The sequence below is a fragment of the Corvus hawaiiensis genome, chromosome Z (assembly GCF_020740725.1).
Source record: "Corvus hawaiiensis isolate bCorHaw1 chromosome Z, bCorHaw1.pri.cur, whole genome shotgun sequence".
NCBI lineage: Eukaryota > Metazoa > Chordata > Aves > Passeriformes > Corvidae > Corvus > Corvus hawaiiensis.
In genome coordinates, this window is record NC_063255.1 from 34,069,291 (window position 1) to 34,088,039 (window position 18,749).

At 37.7% G+C, this 18,749-nt stretch overlaps 1 protein-coding gene across 1 annotated transcript in view; it reads left to right on the forward strand.

Moving 5' to 3' along the window:
• The window catches only part of CHSY3 (chondroitin sulfate synthase 3), a 140,282-nt gene extending 127,664 nt beyond the window's left edge, over window positions 1-12,618 (forward strand). Inside the window, exon 3 of the mRNA XM_048291554.1 lies at window positions 8,295-12,618. Coding sequence (XP_048147511.1) covers window positions 8,295-9,860 — 1,566 coding nt within the window. The 3' untranslated portion in view covers window positions 9,861-12,618. The remainder of the gene's footprint in view (window positions 1-8,294) is intronic.
• The last annotated feature ends 6,131 nt before the right edge of the window (window positions 12,619-18,749 follow it).

Consider the following 18,749-nt stretch of genomic DNA (forward strand, 5'->3'; position numbering starts at 1 on the left):
ATCAGCTGGTATGATAGGAGTGAAGTCGTCACATGAAGCAGGCAGCACAGCCTCAGGGCATTACAGGGTGTTAATTCTGTGGCTTCTACTTTGCTTGGTTAGCGTGAAATGGGTCTGGATGGACAAAGATTCTCAAACATGTACCAGGAGATTGGTCTGAACAAGTGAAAAACAGAAAGGATACACTACACTGTTTTTTTAGGAATGGTTCTAGCCAAGTGTGAATGAACTACTGTCTCACCTTCGAACTATCATAAACCAAACTACTCTCTGCTGTAACGCTCTGAAGAGTTCCAGCCTTTTTACTGTGCCGAGTATATCCATGCTAAAAAGTGTTCACCATGCTAGCTGCCAGTGTTTGGATGTTTTCTTTAGAATGTGGTATTTGTAGGAGGGAAGGCTTTTGGGATAAGCTAAATGTAAACATATGAACACTGCTGAGTAGGAATGAAAAGGACACAATCTTTGTTGGTGTAATAAAAGGGAAATTTCTCAGTAAAAATTCCTTCTGGGGCCATCCTGTAAAGTGGGGTGTGTTGCTAGTTCAACTGTGATACTACCCACAAGGTACCCAAAAAAAGCAAAATTTCCAGTTTCTATATAATTTGTATATGTGGAATCAGCATTTGTGCTGCTTATGCACTTAAGAGAATAATTACAGTATTCAAATCATTGGTCAGATGTACAAATGCGTGAGTCCACATTTTAGAAAAGTTTATCATTAAACAGATATACTACTTCATGCCACAACACACAGAGAAACAATGCAGAAACTATGATTAGTCATCAAATCACTTTTTCATATTTTTTTTCCGTAACCCAGAGGGTAGAATTTGATATTTCTGTCTAAATATATAACCTTAAAGACTTTCTCCAGTTTTTTCGGTTGCATGTATTGGAGGCTAATATTTGACTGATTTAATATTTTTGCCTCTATATGGCCAAATGTGTCACATAGCGAGATGGGGACAGATTGTGAAATAAAAGTTTGCATACATGTGTAATGTAATAGAGTTAATTGTAACTTTCACTTAATTCGATAAATAATTCCATAGGCACACTAAAACTTTAATTATTCTTATTTTGCTAACACAAAAATTTAGTTTTTAATGTTATGGTTCAATAGTCATCATAAACTACCTTCAGGTCTATGGTTAAGGGCAAGAGGTTGGCAAAGTAACTTCCCTCTTCTTTTGCTCCTTGATGATTAAGCATTTTTCTCAACTGCATTTTTAAAAAGTATATGTTTTGTAGGAAGAAATATTGGTAAATGCTCTGATGCATTGCTGTGTATGAGCCTTCAGAAAGGTTTAGTGTCTTGCATTGAAGATGTGTTGTTATAAAAGATTATGTATTACTTTTGTGGTCAAATTTTGCAGTATTTTTAATAGATAGTATGAATTCTGTAAATAATAAAGCATGTACATAAAAAGCTAGTGATTCTTATAGAGTCTACTTGATGCAGGTTATTGCTAACTAGTAGACCATAATGTAATGTGTCTTATTTTAACAATGGAATATTTTAGTGACTCGATACAAATGCTGAAAGAATTATTAATTAATTATCTTAAAATTTGTGAAATACCACTTATTAATCAGCTCTTCATCTGTCTCATACTGTATGAGACATGGGAAGAGTATTTGGTTGTACAGGGAGCTGAGGCACCCTTTGTTGTTCATTGTAACTGGAACTGTTACTGATTTCTTTGTCTGTCTACATTACCCTGGTGCTCCTACTCCGAAGGCTGGTTTGTTCCAAAGGAGGGGGTTAGTAACCCCAGGCAGTCCAAACCTGAGGCAGCCAAAAGACTGTCACCCTACCTTCCTTAAATCTGTTGACTATTAAAATGCAGCCTTTTCCACAATTGTTTCACTTAGATAATGCCCAGGGTAATTTAAGACATTTTTCTTTTTCCTTCCATGCATGCTGCTGTCCTTGTGTACCAGAGCTGTTTACTTTGTCTATTTACAAGCTAAATTAGAAAAGTCCTGACAAGTTTCTTTTGCACTGATTTGGTCCACGCATTTGATAAAGATGCAGGTCCAGAATTGTGTGAAATTGTTTGCTGTGTCTTTCCAAAATATTCTGACTGATTCAACACAAAGTTTTGTTTCCCTTTTCTGTAGAGGATTCACACTGAATTTTCATAATGTCTTCACGTCACCTTACTGTCCGCTAATATTCTTACATTCTCTTTGGATGTCAATTATTTCCAGTTTAAAAAGTCGTCTTTCCTAAGATACTTAGTCACTTACCTCTAACAACATGGGTATAGGATTACATGTGTTATTTCATTATAATGACTTAATTTCTGTAAGTTCTTAATTTCCACATTCTCTGACTCTTGTGGGTTGTCTTCTCTTATTTAGTCATAATGTCCTTGACTTTGTGCCTTGAGCAGTGTCCAAGATTTTGTGCCAGTGTCACTAGGTACAATACTGCTCCTCAGAAGCTTCTGTAGTAACTTCCCTCCAAACTGATAATTTGCCACTTGTACATAACTTGTTATTGCTTCTCTGTTATCTAGTTCATAGGCACTTCATAATTCCAGTCTTAATCCTTATCTTCTCCAGGCTGATAGTATTTCTCAGAGCACCAAAACTGACTTGCAAATCTGTCTTCTTGTTCAGAAACTGATGATTACCTGTAGTTTAGTGTGGCGTTTTATTATAGTACGTATTGAGACCATCCTAATGTGCCTACAGACATCTGAAATTTTTTTAAGCACTCAACTTGCTGCTGTTCAGCAAAACAGTATCGTCTCAAACACAGTAGATTTGCATGTGTACTTCATATGGATGAAATGTCCCTTGAACTCACTGAAAGTAGTGAATAAATCCTCATCTTCAGCAGAGCTAAACTCTAAAGAGCAGAGGGAAGAAAGACCAGGAATAATTCCTGTTCAGCTTATTTCTACATTTATTAGAAGTCCAGTTTGGATAAAATGGTAAAACGATTTAGTACTACTGTGGATTTAAGAAGAGCTTGAGTGGATGGAGGATTATATTTTATGTCTTCTCTGTTAAATGGGAGGAACTGTTCTTAATGCTCAAAGAAAAATTGTGTTAATTTAAAAAGCACTATTTACATTCACTCTTTTAATATGTGATAGTCTTGCAATAATGAAGTTGGTTGGTTTGGGCTTTTGTGTATATGTAATAAGAACTTTCCCTTTTTATTACATCCGTAAATCACTGCAATTACAATGATTTCAGAGCTTGCAATGCAAATTACATGTGCTTGCGTATTAGCTGTTGTACTTCTCTGACATGATAATAAAGCATTGCCTTTTTCTTATTTCTTTCTTATAATTTTTTTAATTCCTCCTTGTACTTCAGAGTTCCTCAGAGCATGATTAGATTGTTAGTATTTCTTAGCAACTTCTAGTTTCAGCTAGCATGGAGAGAGGCAAGCAGAAGTCCTTGCCAACTGTTGAATTAGTTGTGCTCTAAGAATCATTCAGAAGACAGCAAACTATTCAGAAAAGTCACAGAGTCATGCAATATGAAAAGATAAAATGTTGGGCCACCATGTATTAATTGAAGACAAATTTTCCCATTCACTGCTTTCAGTGAACGTAAAATGGTTGTATCATGTCACACTAACAGTTCATTTGGCAAAATATTCTCTCTCTGCAGTAACTGGTAGGAGAAGCTGAGGCAGGGGTGCAGAACAACAAGGAAATATTGTGGTATGTCTTCAGCTGGGCCTCCAGGAGTTCTAGATAGCAATGACTGCAGTCTCCCACTAAGTTGTTGCCTTGCTCTTTAAAGTGATGCGAAGTTTTACCATCAGCAGCTTGCTGTGCCAGTAAAATCTGTGCTTGAGCGATGGGATTATTTCCTTTCCTGTTTCTGAGTCTTGAGTGCATCCCTGTAAGTGTCATAGTTCTTCGTGTGAGAAGAGATGGTGACCGTTCCTATCCATTTTTCTTACGGTGCTCACTTACTCTGACTTCATTGATCTCGGGGTTCGCCCTCTTTGGATTACTCCCTCTTGCCCTAGTTATCTGTTATTTAATTATTCACATGTGTAATTGTGGGGTAGTCTTGGTTAGTACCTTTGTACTCACTGTACATGGTGGTTGATGACAAACTCAACATGACCTGAACATGTGCGCTCGCAGCCCAGAAAGCCAATGGGATCCTGGGCTGCATCCAAAGCAGCGTGGCCAGCAGGGCGTGGGAGGGGATTCTGCCCCTCTATGCCGCTCTGGTGAGACCCCACCTGGAGTACCTGTTCTGGTGCCCCCAACATAGGAAGGACATGGGTCTGTTGGGGAAAGTCCAGAGGAGGCCACGAAGTTGATGAGAGGTACAAAGACAGGCTGAGAAAGTTGGGGCTGCTCACTCTAGAGAAGGGAAAGCTGCACATAGACCTCATAGCAGCCTTCCAGGGTCTGGATGCCAGAGAGCAACTCTTCAGGGACTGTATTGATAGAACAAGGAGTAATGGGTGCAAAATGAAAGAGGAAAAACTTAGGCTAGATGTTACAAAGAAATTCTTTCCTGTGAGGGTGGTGAGACACTGGAACAGGTTACCCAGGGAGGTTGTGGATATCCCAACCCTGGACACTGTTTAGGGCCAGGTTGGGTAATGCCTTGAGCAACCTGGTCTAGTCGAAGGTATTCCTGCTCATGTCAGGGGAGTTGGAACAAGATGATATTTAAGGTCCCTACCAACCCTTAACATTCTATAATTCTATGTTATCAATTTCAGATGGGATGATATTGACAATGTGCCTGGCCACAGTGTTCAAGATGCTGGTGTGCTATGGACACAACCACATAATGAAGTTTCTGATTCACGCTAGACTTGTCCTCATGCCATTTCCTTTTCCTTTCATCACTATTGAACCTTCATGTGACATCTGCACAGAATTGCATACTGTGTAACTAGGTTCTCTTAGAGTTCTGACAGCTTGCACACAGTCAGACATTCTTCAGGTAGAGTTAGGATTGTGTTCCTCATGTATACTTTGCATTTATCTACACAGAATTTAATCTGGCATTTTATTACCTTGCCATTCAAAATCATGAAAACTTTTGCAGGAAGGTTTACTCTTACTATGCTGAATAGTTTTAATTTACAGTCAATAAATCTTGCCACCCCCCAAACCCACCTACTTTGCCAGATAATTTATGAGTTCATTTTTCAATTCAGACTCTCACACAAATCCATCTTCCAGGAAATTTAATCATCCTTCCCTTTGCCTCCTGGGCTTGACCGCCTTGCTTAGAATTTTCAAAGCAAAGTTAGGATCAAATTGAATTGCTTTCATTTAGATGTTAATAAGTTGAGTTGTAAAAAGACATTTTTTTCCTGCAATATTGAGAACAAATTTCTGTACCAAGATTATAACAGGCTGTCTTCAGGACGTGTTGATGCTTTCAGTGTCATGTTTGTTCTATTTTCTCCAAATTGGGATCTGTTAAAAGTTTTCAGTAATGTAATTGAGAATGGATTAGTACAGTTTTGCATATGTGTGATAATACTTCATTACTGAGTTGACTCAATTTTTTTTCATTGCTACTTTTAATCTGTTGTGGATTATCAAAAAGCGAAATCATTAGTGTATGGAGTATACCTTCTCTCTGTAATTTCAGTGGAGCATATCAAATAAACCTAGGCATCTGAAACTAGAATGTGTGAAAAATGCAATGTTTATGTCATAAGAATATTTCTGTTAAATAAGTAAGTCAAGGGTTACAGAAGAATTTGCACAGTTGGAGGACAGCATTTAGCTTTGCAGCAATAATTTGTCATCTGTTGCAAATCTTTTGGATGAAATGCATTTTACTACTTTTCATAAAACTTTCATGCACTTCAACATGAGAAGTCATGTACTTTAAGTGGAATGTGTTAAGGTGTTAATGGTTGTATATGTGTAAAGTTAATGGTAGTTTCATTTATACTCAAATAGCATTCTTCATTAGATAACTTAGAAAAGTAAGCCAGGCTTTGTGAACAAGGATGTTAATACCATTTAGCACCCAAACCACCTCCCCTTCCTTCTTTTGTATCAACATAACACATTTTCTTTATTTTCCTTTAAAGGGACCTTATTACGAAATTCTAGGTTTGAAAATCATGGCTTCAGCTTTTTACAGAAAAAGTGGACAATACAAAACCACAGTCACCTTGCAGAGCTCACAGCATACAATTTTAAGTAAAACAGACCAGGAAGGAAGTGTAACTTATAACTGGAGAGCTGGAAATCTAGCCAGATCAGGTGTTCTTTTTTCGTTATTCAAAATGTAAGTTGTAGGGGGAGAAGAGAAAATTGTTTTTCCAAAGAGCAAATATCATCACCAAGCCCTTTCCTAGACACTGTTTTCCCTTTCAATCTCTACTCCACCTGTCCTGCCAGTGTCCATCTCTAGTTCTCAAGGAAGCCATATTTCAGTTTTTCCAGCACTTCTAGTTAAAACACTAACAGGCCTGATGATGTTGGCTCCTGTTTTCTGTGATTACAAGGAAATTACCCAAACCCTCATGTCCCTGCTTCATCTCATCTCATCTCATCTCATCTCATCTCATCTCATCTCATCTCATCTCATCTCATCTCATCTCATGTAACAAGCAAAATACCCACATTCCAAGACAGAATAAATGTTCTCGGACAGATTTAGATAGGAATTCTGTGAATAAGGGGTATTTGAGTAATGTTGTAACTTCATATGTTTTTCAACATTCATTTTCACTTTAATTTAACAGAGGTACCTGTTTTATTAGAGGTAAATTTAACATAGCTGAGGGTATTTCTCAGAATGTGGCTGTTGCTTTTCTAGGTGTTACATGACTAGCCTCAAAAATTTTAATCTGAGTAATACTAGCAACTGTTTGCTCAAGCCAGAGGCATTTGGTGTCTGAATGAGATGGAGGGGTACTCTAGAAGTTTTGTATTAAAGTTCTGCTTTTCTAAATGTGACAATGGTTATGTCTTGTACGTGTTAATGAATTTTAAATAGCTTTCATGATTCTTAGCCTTGTTAGGTGTTATTTTACATTTATTGCCCTATTCTTAATATTACTTCCATTAACAAAACTTCTGTTCTTGAAAGAATTGAAGTAAAATGAGCTAAATGTTTTTGAGTCTGAGATACTGTGCAATCAGAACTTACCTCTCTTGATTTCTTCAGTGTATAAAAGACAAACTTCAATACCCATCTCAGAATCTGATTACAGCTCAAGCTTACAGCACATTTTTGAACAACATTTTCTATCTAATTCACACATTTTCCTTATGTATTAATTACAGACCAGTCTGTTTGCAGATAAAAAACCCCAGCCTTTTCTCCTTTATCTGCTAGTCATGGGAAATAATTCTGTATCTCTGGAGTTAGTAGGTGTTAGCTTAGCAATGAGCAGTGGATTTTGAATATATTTATGATGTTAATATTTTACTACTCCATATAATTTCCCATTTAAGAATAAATACTCATTACATTAATAATGAGCTAAGTTGTCTTCTAGGGAGGAAACTGAGTCAGAGATAGTTTTATGATTTGCTTGTAGTTTAGTTGTCAGCACAGAAAGTATAAAGGCCAGGTATTTTATATCCTAGACCTGTCAGCCATAAAATGCATCTCTTCACTATATCACAATTACTAATTTGACAGAAGTAGAATGTCTTTTCTTACTACATAAAGAAATTGGAAACCACTATCACAATCAATCGCTTAATTGACATACTCTCTTGTATGTGTACCTGACAAAACGTATATTCCAATGGTTTTATTTCAATTATTGGATTCTCTTGTCAACATGAAAAATAAAGTTTGCTAAGGCTATTCAGTTTTTGAATGTTAAGCAGCACTATTTGCATGTATCAGTACCATCAGCTTTGTGCTCCATAGACACAAATCCAGGGTGCTCTTTAAAAAATTGTGAATGTTGCTAACCTTTCATTAAGGATCTGTGCTAATTAGGGTTTAGATTTTGGTGAAGTCAGTGGTTCATGCATAGTACATATGAAGTCAGAAATATTACCCACAGACTTATGCCTAAGCATTTCCTTTAGTTCTGCAGTTGGACAAAGTAAAGATCAACCCAAGATACCTGCTCTTCTGTTTAGACAGAGGACAGTATTTGCTCACAGTGGACACTACTGAAACTCAGACGAAAACAATGTAAATATTTTCTACTGAATGCTTTAAAGTTTTATGCCTAAAAATAACCCTGATCTGTAAGGATTGGTAATGATGCCAGTACCAATATGAGTCCTTTTTTGGGTAGCAGCACTTCAACTTAATGTCTCTTTCCCCCTACACCCCTCTCTCTCTCTTTCTAGATGCAGCAGTTGTTCCACGAAAACTATGAACACAACCGCAAGGGTTATATTCAAGATCTTCACAACAGCAAGATTCACACAGCCATAACACTTCATCCGAACAAAAGACCAGCCTACCAATACAGGCTGCACAATTACATACTGAGTCGCAAAATTTCCGAACTGCGCCATCGGACCATCCAGCTCCATCGAGAAAGTGTTCTAATGAGCAAGCTCAGTAACACTGAAGTAAATAAGGAAGATCAGCAACTGGGAGTGATGCCATCTTTCAATAATTTCCAGCCACGTGAAAGGGATGAAGTAATTGAGTGGGAGTTCCTGACAGGAAAGTTTCTTTACTCAATGGTGGAGAACCAACCACCCCGGCAGAGCCTGAGCAGTGTCCTGCGGGCTGCACTGGATGATATGGTAATGCAAGTCATGGAAATGATAAATGAGAACTCCAGATCTAGAGGAAGGCTCATTGATTTCAAGGAAATACAGTATGGCTACCGCAGGGTAGACCCTCTGCATGGAGTGGAGTACATCCTGGATTTACTGCTTTTGTACAAAAGGCACAAAGGAAGGAAAGTTACAGTTCCAGTGAGACGCCATGCTTACCTTCAGCAATTGTTTAGCAAACCTTTCTTCAAAGAAGCAGAGGAGCTGGATGTAAAAAGCTTGCTGGAGGACACCAACACTGACACTCAATCTTTCTCTTTCCTTTCAAATTCTTTAAAGATTTTTTCCTCATCATTCCAAGGCACCAAAGACATTGGGGAACACAGTGACAAGAAAATACATATTCTTGTCCCTATCACGGGAAGATTTGATACTTTCTCAAGATTTATGGATAACTTTGAGAAGACTTGTCTGATTCCCAGACAGAATGTAAAATTGGCAATAATTCTCTTCAGTTCTGAGTCAGGCCAAGACTCTAGCAAACACATAGAGCTAATGAAAGAATACAGCATTAAGTATCCCAAGGCAGATATGACCCTGATTCCAATGTCAGGAAAGTTTTCTAGAGGTTTAGGTCTTGAGATGGCCTCGTCTCAGTTTGACAATGACACTTTGCTGCTGTTCTGTGATGTTGATCTAGTATTCACATCAGACTTCCTCCAGCGATGCAGAGATAACACTATTCAGGGAGAACAGGTTTACTACCCTATCATCTTCAGCCAGTATGATCCAAAAGTAATATATGGAGGCGATCCTCCAGCTGACAGTAGTTTTGTTTTCACAAAAAGAACTGGATTTTGGAGGGAGTATGGATTTGGAATTACCTGTATTTACAAAAGTGATCTACTTACTGCTGGTGGATTTGATACCTCGATTCAAGGCTGGGGACTTGAGGATGTAGACCTCTTTACTAAAGTGATAACATCTGGCTTGAAGGCTTTCAGAAGTCAGGAAGTAGGAGTTGTCCATATTTTTCATCCTGTTCAGTGTGACCCAAATTTAGATCCGAAACAATATAAAATGTGTTTAGGGTCCAAAGCAAGTACATTTGCCTCTGCCATGCAGCTCGCTGGACTCTGGCTACAGAAACATTTGGGTGTCAGGTACAACTGGACTCTCTCCTGACAGCTTAGCCTATTTGGCCTTTTTTGGGGAGTTTACCTCATTGCTATTATTTGATTTTGCTGTCATAGTTTTAAACTCCCTCCTTGTAGTCTTCCAAAGACTTTTGACCTCAAACAGGATGACCCTGCTGTTCACTGATGTTTCTTATACCTACTGAACTGGTGAGGTGAATTCCTTCATATTTCCTTTATTTGAAATTCAGTCTAGTTATGGAAATCATACAAGTCCATGGAGCATATCCATCACAAGAGACTGTGTCAGAAGAACATTGTTTTTCAGCTTTTGAATTCAGTATCATCTTTGTTTCATTTCTCAGATTTGATGTGATACAAATATTTACTGGTGAAGGTACCACAAAAGTGCTTTATGCTTCTTCTGGGGATGGAACTCTCTAAGATAAACTTGAGTTTTATAATTTATATGAGGACTTATATGTATAAACGCTACTTTTCTTCATCTTTAGAATTTTTAAAGTAAATGAATAACTATAATTGTACTTTTATTTTTTAAAAGAAAAGAGTAAAGCTGAGGAGCTACTTGCAAATACAACTGGTACTGGCTACCAAGGTCCTTAAATGTCTTATTATTAAAACAAACTCCTCATTGTTATTCAGTTGAAGTGTAAATGAACTTTATTTTCACAACAAACAGGATGTAATCAAATGCTCATGTACACTTTGAAGATTTTTGAGCCAACATCCTTCATTTGCAGGCAAGAAGAAACTATGACTCAACATGGTCATTTATGATTAAGTGCAAGCATACAGTATTCTTATTTTGAAACACATAGTATAAGTTGCTGTTTCTCTTTTTAGAATGAGTCTCTAATACATGATTTTCTTTTACATTCCTTTCATAAGGCTGCACTTCAGTGTTAAAAGTTAAAGCTCTATTTTTTTTTTTTTTACATTTTCCATGAATATTGATACTCAGTAGCAACTTGTTGTTAAAACTAAAGTAACTGTAGAATAATTATTTAAGTTTCAAAATTTACTATTGCTGGTCAAGTTCCTTGCCAATATATTTATATTAGTGGAGGTTGTAAGACTGTGTTCAGATTTGTCTCTCCAAACAGCCTGAAGTTGTTATATTGTGGATTCATGAAGTATTTAAAGTAATACCAACAGGAGAAATAATAAAATAAATTTCTGTATTTTAGAGACATGTTTATATAGGGATATATGTGTGTGTGTGTGTGTGTGCGCGTGTGTGTATATCCCTATATATATAGATATATAGAGAGAGTAATTTCAAAGTATGTTCCGCTTTTCAGTTCAGACAGTGATTTGTTACAATCTTTGTTATTTTTGCCACATGCTTGGAACATTTCATGTTATACTGTGGTAAGAGCTTAGAGATATTCAGGAAACCATCAGAATTCAGCTAAACTTAAATTATTACAGTGGGTACCTCTAATAACCTCAGTACCCTTGATTTCAAACTGTATTTCAAACATAGCTGGGCAAGAAAAAGCTTTAAGGTTTTCAGCTGTAACTGACTGCTTCTGTGTTTCCTTAAAAAAAAAACAACAAAAAAACAAACCCAAAACAAGAAGAGATTGGAATTCCTGGCACATCTGTTTGTGTGAGGATATCCAGATAATTTCCTAAGGCATGAAAAGGGTGTGTAGGTCATTTAACATCTGTTATCTGTGGTTCTCTGTTCTAGACTTACCATGCAAGGAAAAAGGCAACCCTGACAAGGATTGAGTAAACTCAGTATTAAAGGGCTGACCCTAGTTTGTTGTGTGCTTTAAAAAAGGCTATTCCGTTGCCTTGGAGAAGGTAGTGATTGTGGTAGATGACAACAGTGAGTGTAATTCATGTTCATACCAGCCCTCCTCAAGCAGAGCTCTGGGCTTGTTATTCTCCTGGAGGCTCTTGCCTTCCTAGCCTAGTCTTGTTAGCTCAAATGTCTGATGAAAGAAAAATTCAGTATCACTTACAAAATAATTCCTGGAAATTTTTCTTCAACTTGAGTGCAAAAGTCACACTTTGTTCATTAAAAAAGCCAAGAACAAGGAACATATGATTTATTTGATCAATCTCAATTAACCAATGCAACTCAGATTGTAAATATCAAAAACCAATTGCCTGTTGATAAATGTTTGTGCTGATTTCACAAACAAGAAAAAACCTAATGACTTGCAAAGACATCTAAGGAAATCATTGTCTGCTGGGATGTATTCCAGTACTTATTTCAATTGCTTAACTTAGTGGCCAGAAAGTATTTGCTCAGCTCAAAGTAAAATAGTAGATTAGAACAAGCAATGAAACCAATCATTCAGTGGGGATAAAGATGTATACAGAGGGCTTGCAGGATCAGGTCCTACATTATATAAGCAAAATGCTAGTATTTACCAGTACAAATATTTATTTAGTGTCTTGACTGATTCATTTGTTTATATGATGAATTACTTTGTTAAAAACCTGATTATAAATGTTTATTATGAAATGTTGCATTGTCTTTTGAAATAACTATCCTGAGATAACTTGAGAACTTGTGTTAGTTTGTCTAAGGAATAATATGCCTTCTAAGGAGATCATATTAAAAGAAAAAAAAAAGCACAAAAGTGTTAGAGTAATGTTATGTATGCATAGATTAAGATGGGAATATCTGTGTTAATCAGTTGTTTGCTTTTGTCTAGTCTGAATCATAATCTTGATTGTAAAATGAAATTTCTATGTATATAATGTCCCTTTGTAAATGCGTGACAAGTGAATTCACAATAGAACATAACAACCAATTTTTCCCCAAACCTCCTTCCCCTGGGAATAGCTTTCCTGGTTTCATTGCTGGGAAGTGGGTGGTGAACTGCTTACACTTTGGCTTTTCAGACACTGCCAGTCTTAAAAAAAAAAAAATTCAGTACTCAGAAACCTCAGAAATGCTCAAACCATCACATCATGGCATGTTTTCCCATTCACAGTACTTAATTTAACAGAGCATTTGCATCTCCTGGGTGAACAAAAAACGTCAGGTTTTCCAAGACTTGATGAGGATACTCTGCATCAAGGTACTGGCTCTTAAGCTGAAGAAAGGCAGAGGGCCAGGGGGAGGTGTGAGGCTCAGCCATGGGAGTAGGCATCTTGTGCCCAAGTCATCCCTGTGCTGCCACCAGTGCTCCTGGTGCCTTTCCTTGGAGCTATGAACTGGCAGCTCAAGCCAGTGCAGGAGAAGAGCTGTGCTTGCTGCCACCAGCTGCTCTTGAGAAGCAAAAGGGCCATTTTAATCAGGGCTTGGGAGAAATGAAAGGAGGACACCAAACTGAGGATTCATTGAGTCGGGTGGCAGGTTGTCTTGTGCAGATCATGTTTCTGCCTGTCCCCAGGGGAAAAGAGAGCCTGGTCCCACACCTCTTCCCTGTTTGGTCTCAAGGGGCATTGAAGGAAGGTGCAAAACCATCAGTCCTTCCACTTTGTGGGGCTTGTGGTGCTGCATTGTGTGCTTGGGTCCTACCATATCATGGGACATGTGGGGAAAAAAGGTGCCATATGGTCTTCCCAAAAAGCAGTACATGGAGAGGCACCTTCTGCACTCACGAAAGACCAGTTGTGCACAAAAGTGCCTTCTGGAGCCTTTGCTCTACTGTGTACTTGAGAGTGCCTCTTGCAAAAAATTACAGTACTGCTAAAATGACTCATAGGAGTGTAGCGCACATCCTCAGTACCTGTGGAGAGTTGCAGGCAGCATGAGCTAAAAACCACTAATTCTAAACAGAGGCAAATAAGCAATTTTAACTTCTTTTGATGGCTTAACTAATCACTACAATTACTTCTTAAGATGTAGTTTGCTACATCAAACATTTTGCTCCAAAGAATGATGCCCTCTTTAAGATACAGAAAAATCCCACTTGTGTAGTCTATATTCTATTTTCCTGCAACTTGAAATCAGTTAAAATTTATGGAAAAAATAAAAAGGACTAAAAATTGGTGAGCCACTGACTGGGGGAAAGGTTTATATTTCTGCTCTATTTTGAAAAGAGAAACAAATCAGGAGAAAAAAAAAATTCTGTGGTAGATACACACAAAAATTAGCCATGATGTTACAGTACCAGTGGTAATTATGGTCCTAAACGGCAGGAAAATGAGATGTTTCACTAAGTCTATCTATTTACAATAACTGAATATCACTGAAGGTCATAGTCTGTTGTACATCTGTAAGTAATACATATAGTCCACTTTTAATTCTTTCATTTCTTAGAATAATTTTAATTTTCTTCTGTCAGCATTCATTCACTTGATTAATAAGATGGCTTGTCATGACTCACTCCAATTTCATATTTTTCTTTTTTTTGGATCTTCCCATTTACAGTGTGTATTACTACAGAATTGAAACTTTTTGAGCTAGCATGGTAGTTCTGTTACAGTTTTATGATTTCACTGCCATACATAACTGCTGGACAAGAATATTTTAGTGAGTGAGTTGCCAGTCCTACTTCAATTTGTTTCCATTTGCCTGTCACTGTAAGTTAAAAGTGTTCTTAATATTATTACTTCATTTCTTCCTCTAGTCTTCTTCATACTAGTATTGCACCAAAGCAAGGAAATGCAAGAACTTTGTAATGGTTACATCTGGGAAAATTAACAGAATCTGGGGATTTGCTTGAATGATCTCCTTTTTTTGCCTTCAAAAAAGGCAAAAATTACAACTTACCAGTTCTATAATTTTAATGAAAGAAATAATGGTTATTAAGATGTAAGACAGCACATATATTAGTGACACCCTACAAACTGTTATTTTACATCCTTATTTTCTAGTCACCTTCTTATTCAACAGATGTTTGCTATTTTTAGGAACTTTAAAGATAAATTAAAAGCATCCTTGCTGATTGAGTATTTACTTAGTGTTAATGGAGAGCTTAACCATGTAGGCAGAGATCCTATATACTGTAAGCTGCTGAGTTTTGTTTCTCTTGTAGGGCTGGAGGGAAGGTCTCCTCAGCTCTGCATAACATCCCTGCAGTGTGGTAGTGTTCTTCACAAATCAGCCATGTCTAGCAATGATTTTAAGCTACTGCAAAGTTATGGGCATAGCATCCAGCTTCATACGGCAGGCAAGATTTACTGGACAAGATTTATCTAAACACATGAGAGACAGATCTTCAGATTCAGAGGCTGGTGACATAATCAGGTGGTAGACAAGTGGATTAAGTACATCTCCTGCTGCAACATCTGGGTACACCCACTGTAAGCACCCCTTTAAAAAGGACACTCCAGGAATGCAATGGGTTCAATGGGTTCACCTAAAAGAGGTGTATTCTAGCTAACATTGGTGCCAAATGCTTTTACTTAGAGCAGGTAAATTGCCTTTAAGTAATTTCATTTAAAAAAAAAAAAAGGAAAGAATAAAATGAATAATTTTGTGCTTGAGATTATTAACATTGTTATTACTGGTTATTTGGGAAGACTTCATAACTCGCTCTCACTCTTGATTAGGGTAATAATGGAGCAATAAACTCTGCTTATTTTTCACATCTCTCCATACACCATTAGCTAGAGAAAAGATAACTAAATGCTTTGAAGATGGTGGTCGAACTGTGAGTGACCAGAGAGAGAACTGCTGGGTGTAGTTCAACCTCGAAACCAAAACTTAGACCTGCTACCAGGTAAGGACAATTTCAGCATAAGAAGCAGAAGCCTGAGTTTGTGCAAGGCATCATGGCATCTGGGATGCACTTTAATGCTTAGTGTGTGGTATCTAGGAGCAGGCACAGTGAAGTCTGAATACAGTGCTACCAGCTCTTGAAGAAGTGAAGAATGCAGTAAAAAATGTTTCATAGGTGACAAGATAGATAGTAAAGATTTAGATACAGATGGGTGTTTGTCTTTTTTTATTTTCAGGGAGTGGAAGATAAAACTTCTTTTAAAGAAGAACTCTGCTTTACTTTCTTCCTGGAAGCTTTTTGCCTTGCTTAGCATTCCACTTGTACATGCAGAAGCAAATGCTGGGACCATCTGGAGCAATATCAAAACTATAAACTTTCCACACTTAATTTGTTCTGATCAGCAAGCCCATGTTTTTTGAAGTGATAGCTGAGCTGGCAATTTTTAGTCCCTCCTCTTTTTAGACATGACACTAATTTTATTGTTATTTAACTAAGTGGGATCTTTGACAGGTTTGTGTCACAGATTCTTTAGTGCTTTGTGCCTAAGATGCTTTAGTTTTCTGTTGTAGCTTCATATAATGCACTGTTACATGGCACATCACTGCTTTAAATTATGAAGTTCCTTTAAACAAAGGCTTCTGGACAGTAGTTTTCAGCTGATGTAACCTTGCAACCACAGCTGTGTGGCTGAAACAAAGTTCTCCTATGGTAATTTATTTGTTGCATTCATACAATGGTTTTGCTTGTTAGGAAATGCAGAATAGAATATGAGTTACAACTGAATATTTTCTGTTGATGAAGCTGAGCAAATCTGTTTAGCTGGGACCAAGCAATGAGCCATTCCTCCAGCATGTGCTGTTACTGGAGGACATCCAGAGGCTACAGGTGCTTTTAACGAAAAAGGTTATAGGGAGATGTCTCTGGTAAAACTGAATGGGAAACCTTGTTGTGCACTTCAGAGCTGCTGGTAGCAGAAGATTTGTCTTGCTTGTAGAAATGTATCAGTCATAACTTCTGCCACAGTCAAGCAATGTTTACGGAACAGACACACAAGGGCAGATCCCTTGCCCTCACGTGTGAAAGAGACCAGAGAGATCAAGACTTAATCTGGAACACCCTTAGAAGAGAGCCCACTCTGAAAGAAATGTGGATGTGGGCAAAGAAGGGAGCATGCAAGAAACCAAAGAAAAGATTATATTTCTTCTTTTTCTTTTAGGCTTGACACGGTGCTGTGCTCATCAGGGAGCTACCAGGTCTTCCTGGATTGAGCTTGGGACTAGGCAAAAGAAGTACTAATAACAAAGCATAAATGTTGTGTATATGACAAGACCAGATACAGGTGGGTGATGGGAAAGAAAGTGTGTGGGAAAATGTATAAGGAGTCAAGAAAATGGATTTTTTTTTTCCATGTGACGTAGAAATATTGTGTGTGTATAAGCAATTTTACTAGCCTTGATATGTAAGGGCAAGAGCAAGTAATTAAAGGACATAGATTTGAAAGGAAGGAGAAGATACAGTGCAGAAAACAGAGTACCTGTTTAAACACAAAATTGAATTACAGTAGACATTAAAGTTATGTGTGAAAAAATAGCACAAGAAATAAAAGGAAAGAAACTGCTGGAAGAAAGGAAAAATTGAAAAATATTTAATAAAAAGCAACTGACGTGCTAGCATAAATGTAACTTTTGCCCTGGGTACAGAATGCTTCATAGTGCCATTCAAGAAACAAGTGAAATATTACGAAAATTATTTCTGTAGCACTGTATCCCACTGCTTTACCTCAGTGTGGCTGAGGGACCAAAAGCCAAGCTAATACTAAAATATTTTTTCTTTTGTTTGCTTTTTATCAGAGCATGAAGTACCTACATTTGCTTTCCCGTTGTTTTGCCCCTACCCTGCATGGTAAATATCTAGTAAGATACTGTGTTACTGGGATTTTGTGTTTCTGAACTGAGTAAAAAATATGGGAGACCTCTTTAATACTAACACTTGAAGTATAGTGGTAAACAAAATGGCAGTACCAATGCTATCACACATCTGAATTTATCTTTTTGTTGTTAAAATGTCCCCCAATTACAAAAAGTTGGCAGTCAGCAGGAACTTCTGCAGTCTTGTCCCATCTTTCTTTCCCTCACACTTTCAATTTCTAGCTTCTGCTGTACTTAGGTACTGATTACAAATTTAGAGAACTAAAGAAATCTGTTTCCTTTTAATATCATCATACCAATGAATTTAATTATTCACACAAACTTTGTTATGAGCTTATGGATTTAAACCAAAATCATATATCCCAGATAAAATTATCTTTCAGAGTCTTTCTAGTTAATTCATACAAATATGAAGTTAGACACTGTAATGATATCACTGATGTGTAAAATTGCTGAAGTACAGCATTTTTTTGCATTAGTTCCCAGCTCTGTTGCAAGCCATTTGGCTGTCACTCTCTTTAAATCCTGAATTTTATTACCACTTCCTTCAGTCCCTTCTTATGACATCTTGAGTTTATTGCCAGCAACAGAAACACAAAACCTTTCCAGATTTAAAATGCATCCCTAAACTGGGTCTGAAGTACACGGGACTCACTGATTCAGCAGGTATTAAAGGGCTCAGTGTCACAAGAATGCAAAAGTCTTGGAAACTGAGAGAGAAAACATTGAATAAGTGGAAGTGCTTAGCTCCATAGACATTCCATCTTATGGAATCATTCACAATCACAGAATGGTGGAGATGGGGAGGGACCTCTGAAAATCATAGAATCATGGAACAGTCTAGCTTAGAAGTGAGCTTTAAAGGTCATCTAGTCCAGCCCAGGACTGCCGTGACCAGGGACATCATCAACTAGATCAGAACCCCATCCAACCTGACCTGTTCTCAGGGATGGGACATCTACGACCTCCCTGGGCAACCTCGTTCAGTAATTTACCAATCTCATTGAAACAAAACCCTCTTCCTTATATCTAATGTAAGTCAGCTCTCTTACAGTTTAAAACCATTATCCTTCATCCTATCGCAACAGAACCGGCAAAGAAGTTTGTCCCTATCTTTCTTATAGGCCCCCTTGAGATACTGAAATGCTTCTGTAAGGTCTTCATGGGACCTTCTCCTGCAGGATGAACAACCCCAACTCTTCAGGCTGTCTTCATAGAGGAGGTGCTCCAACCCTTTGAACATGTCTGGACCTCCTCCTACTCCTACAGGTCCCTGTCCTTCCTGTGCTGGAACCCCAGAGCTGGATGCAGTGTTCCAGGTGGGGTCTCACCAGAGCAGAGCAGAGGGGCAGA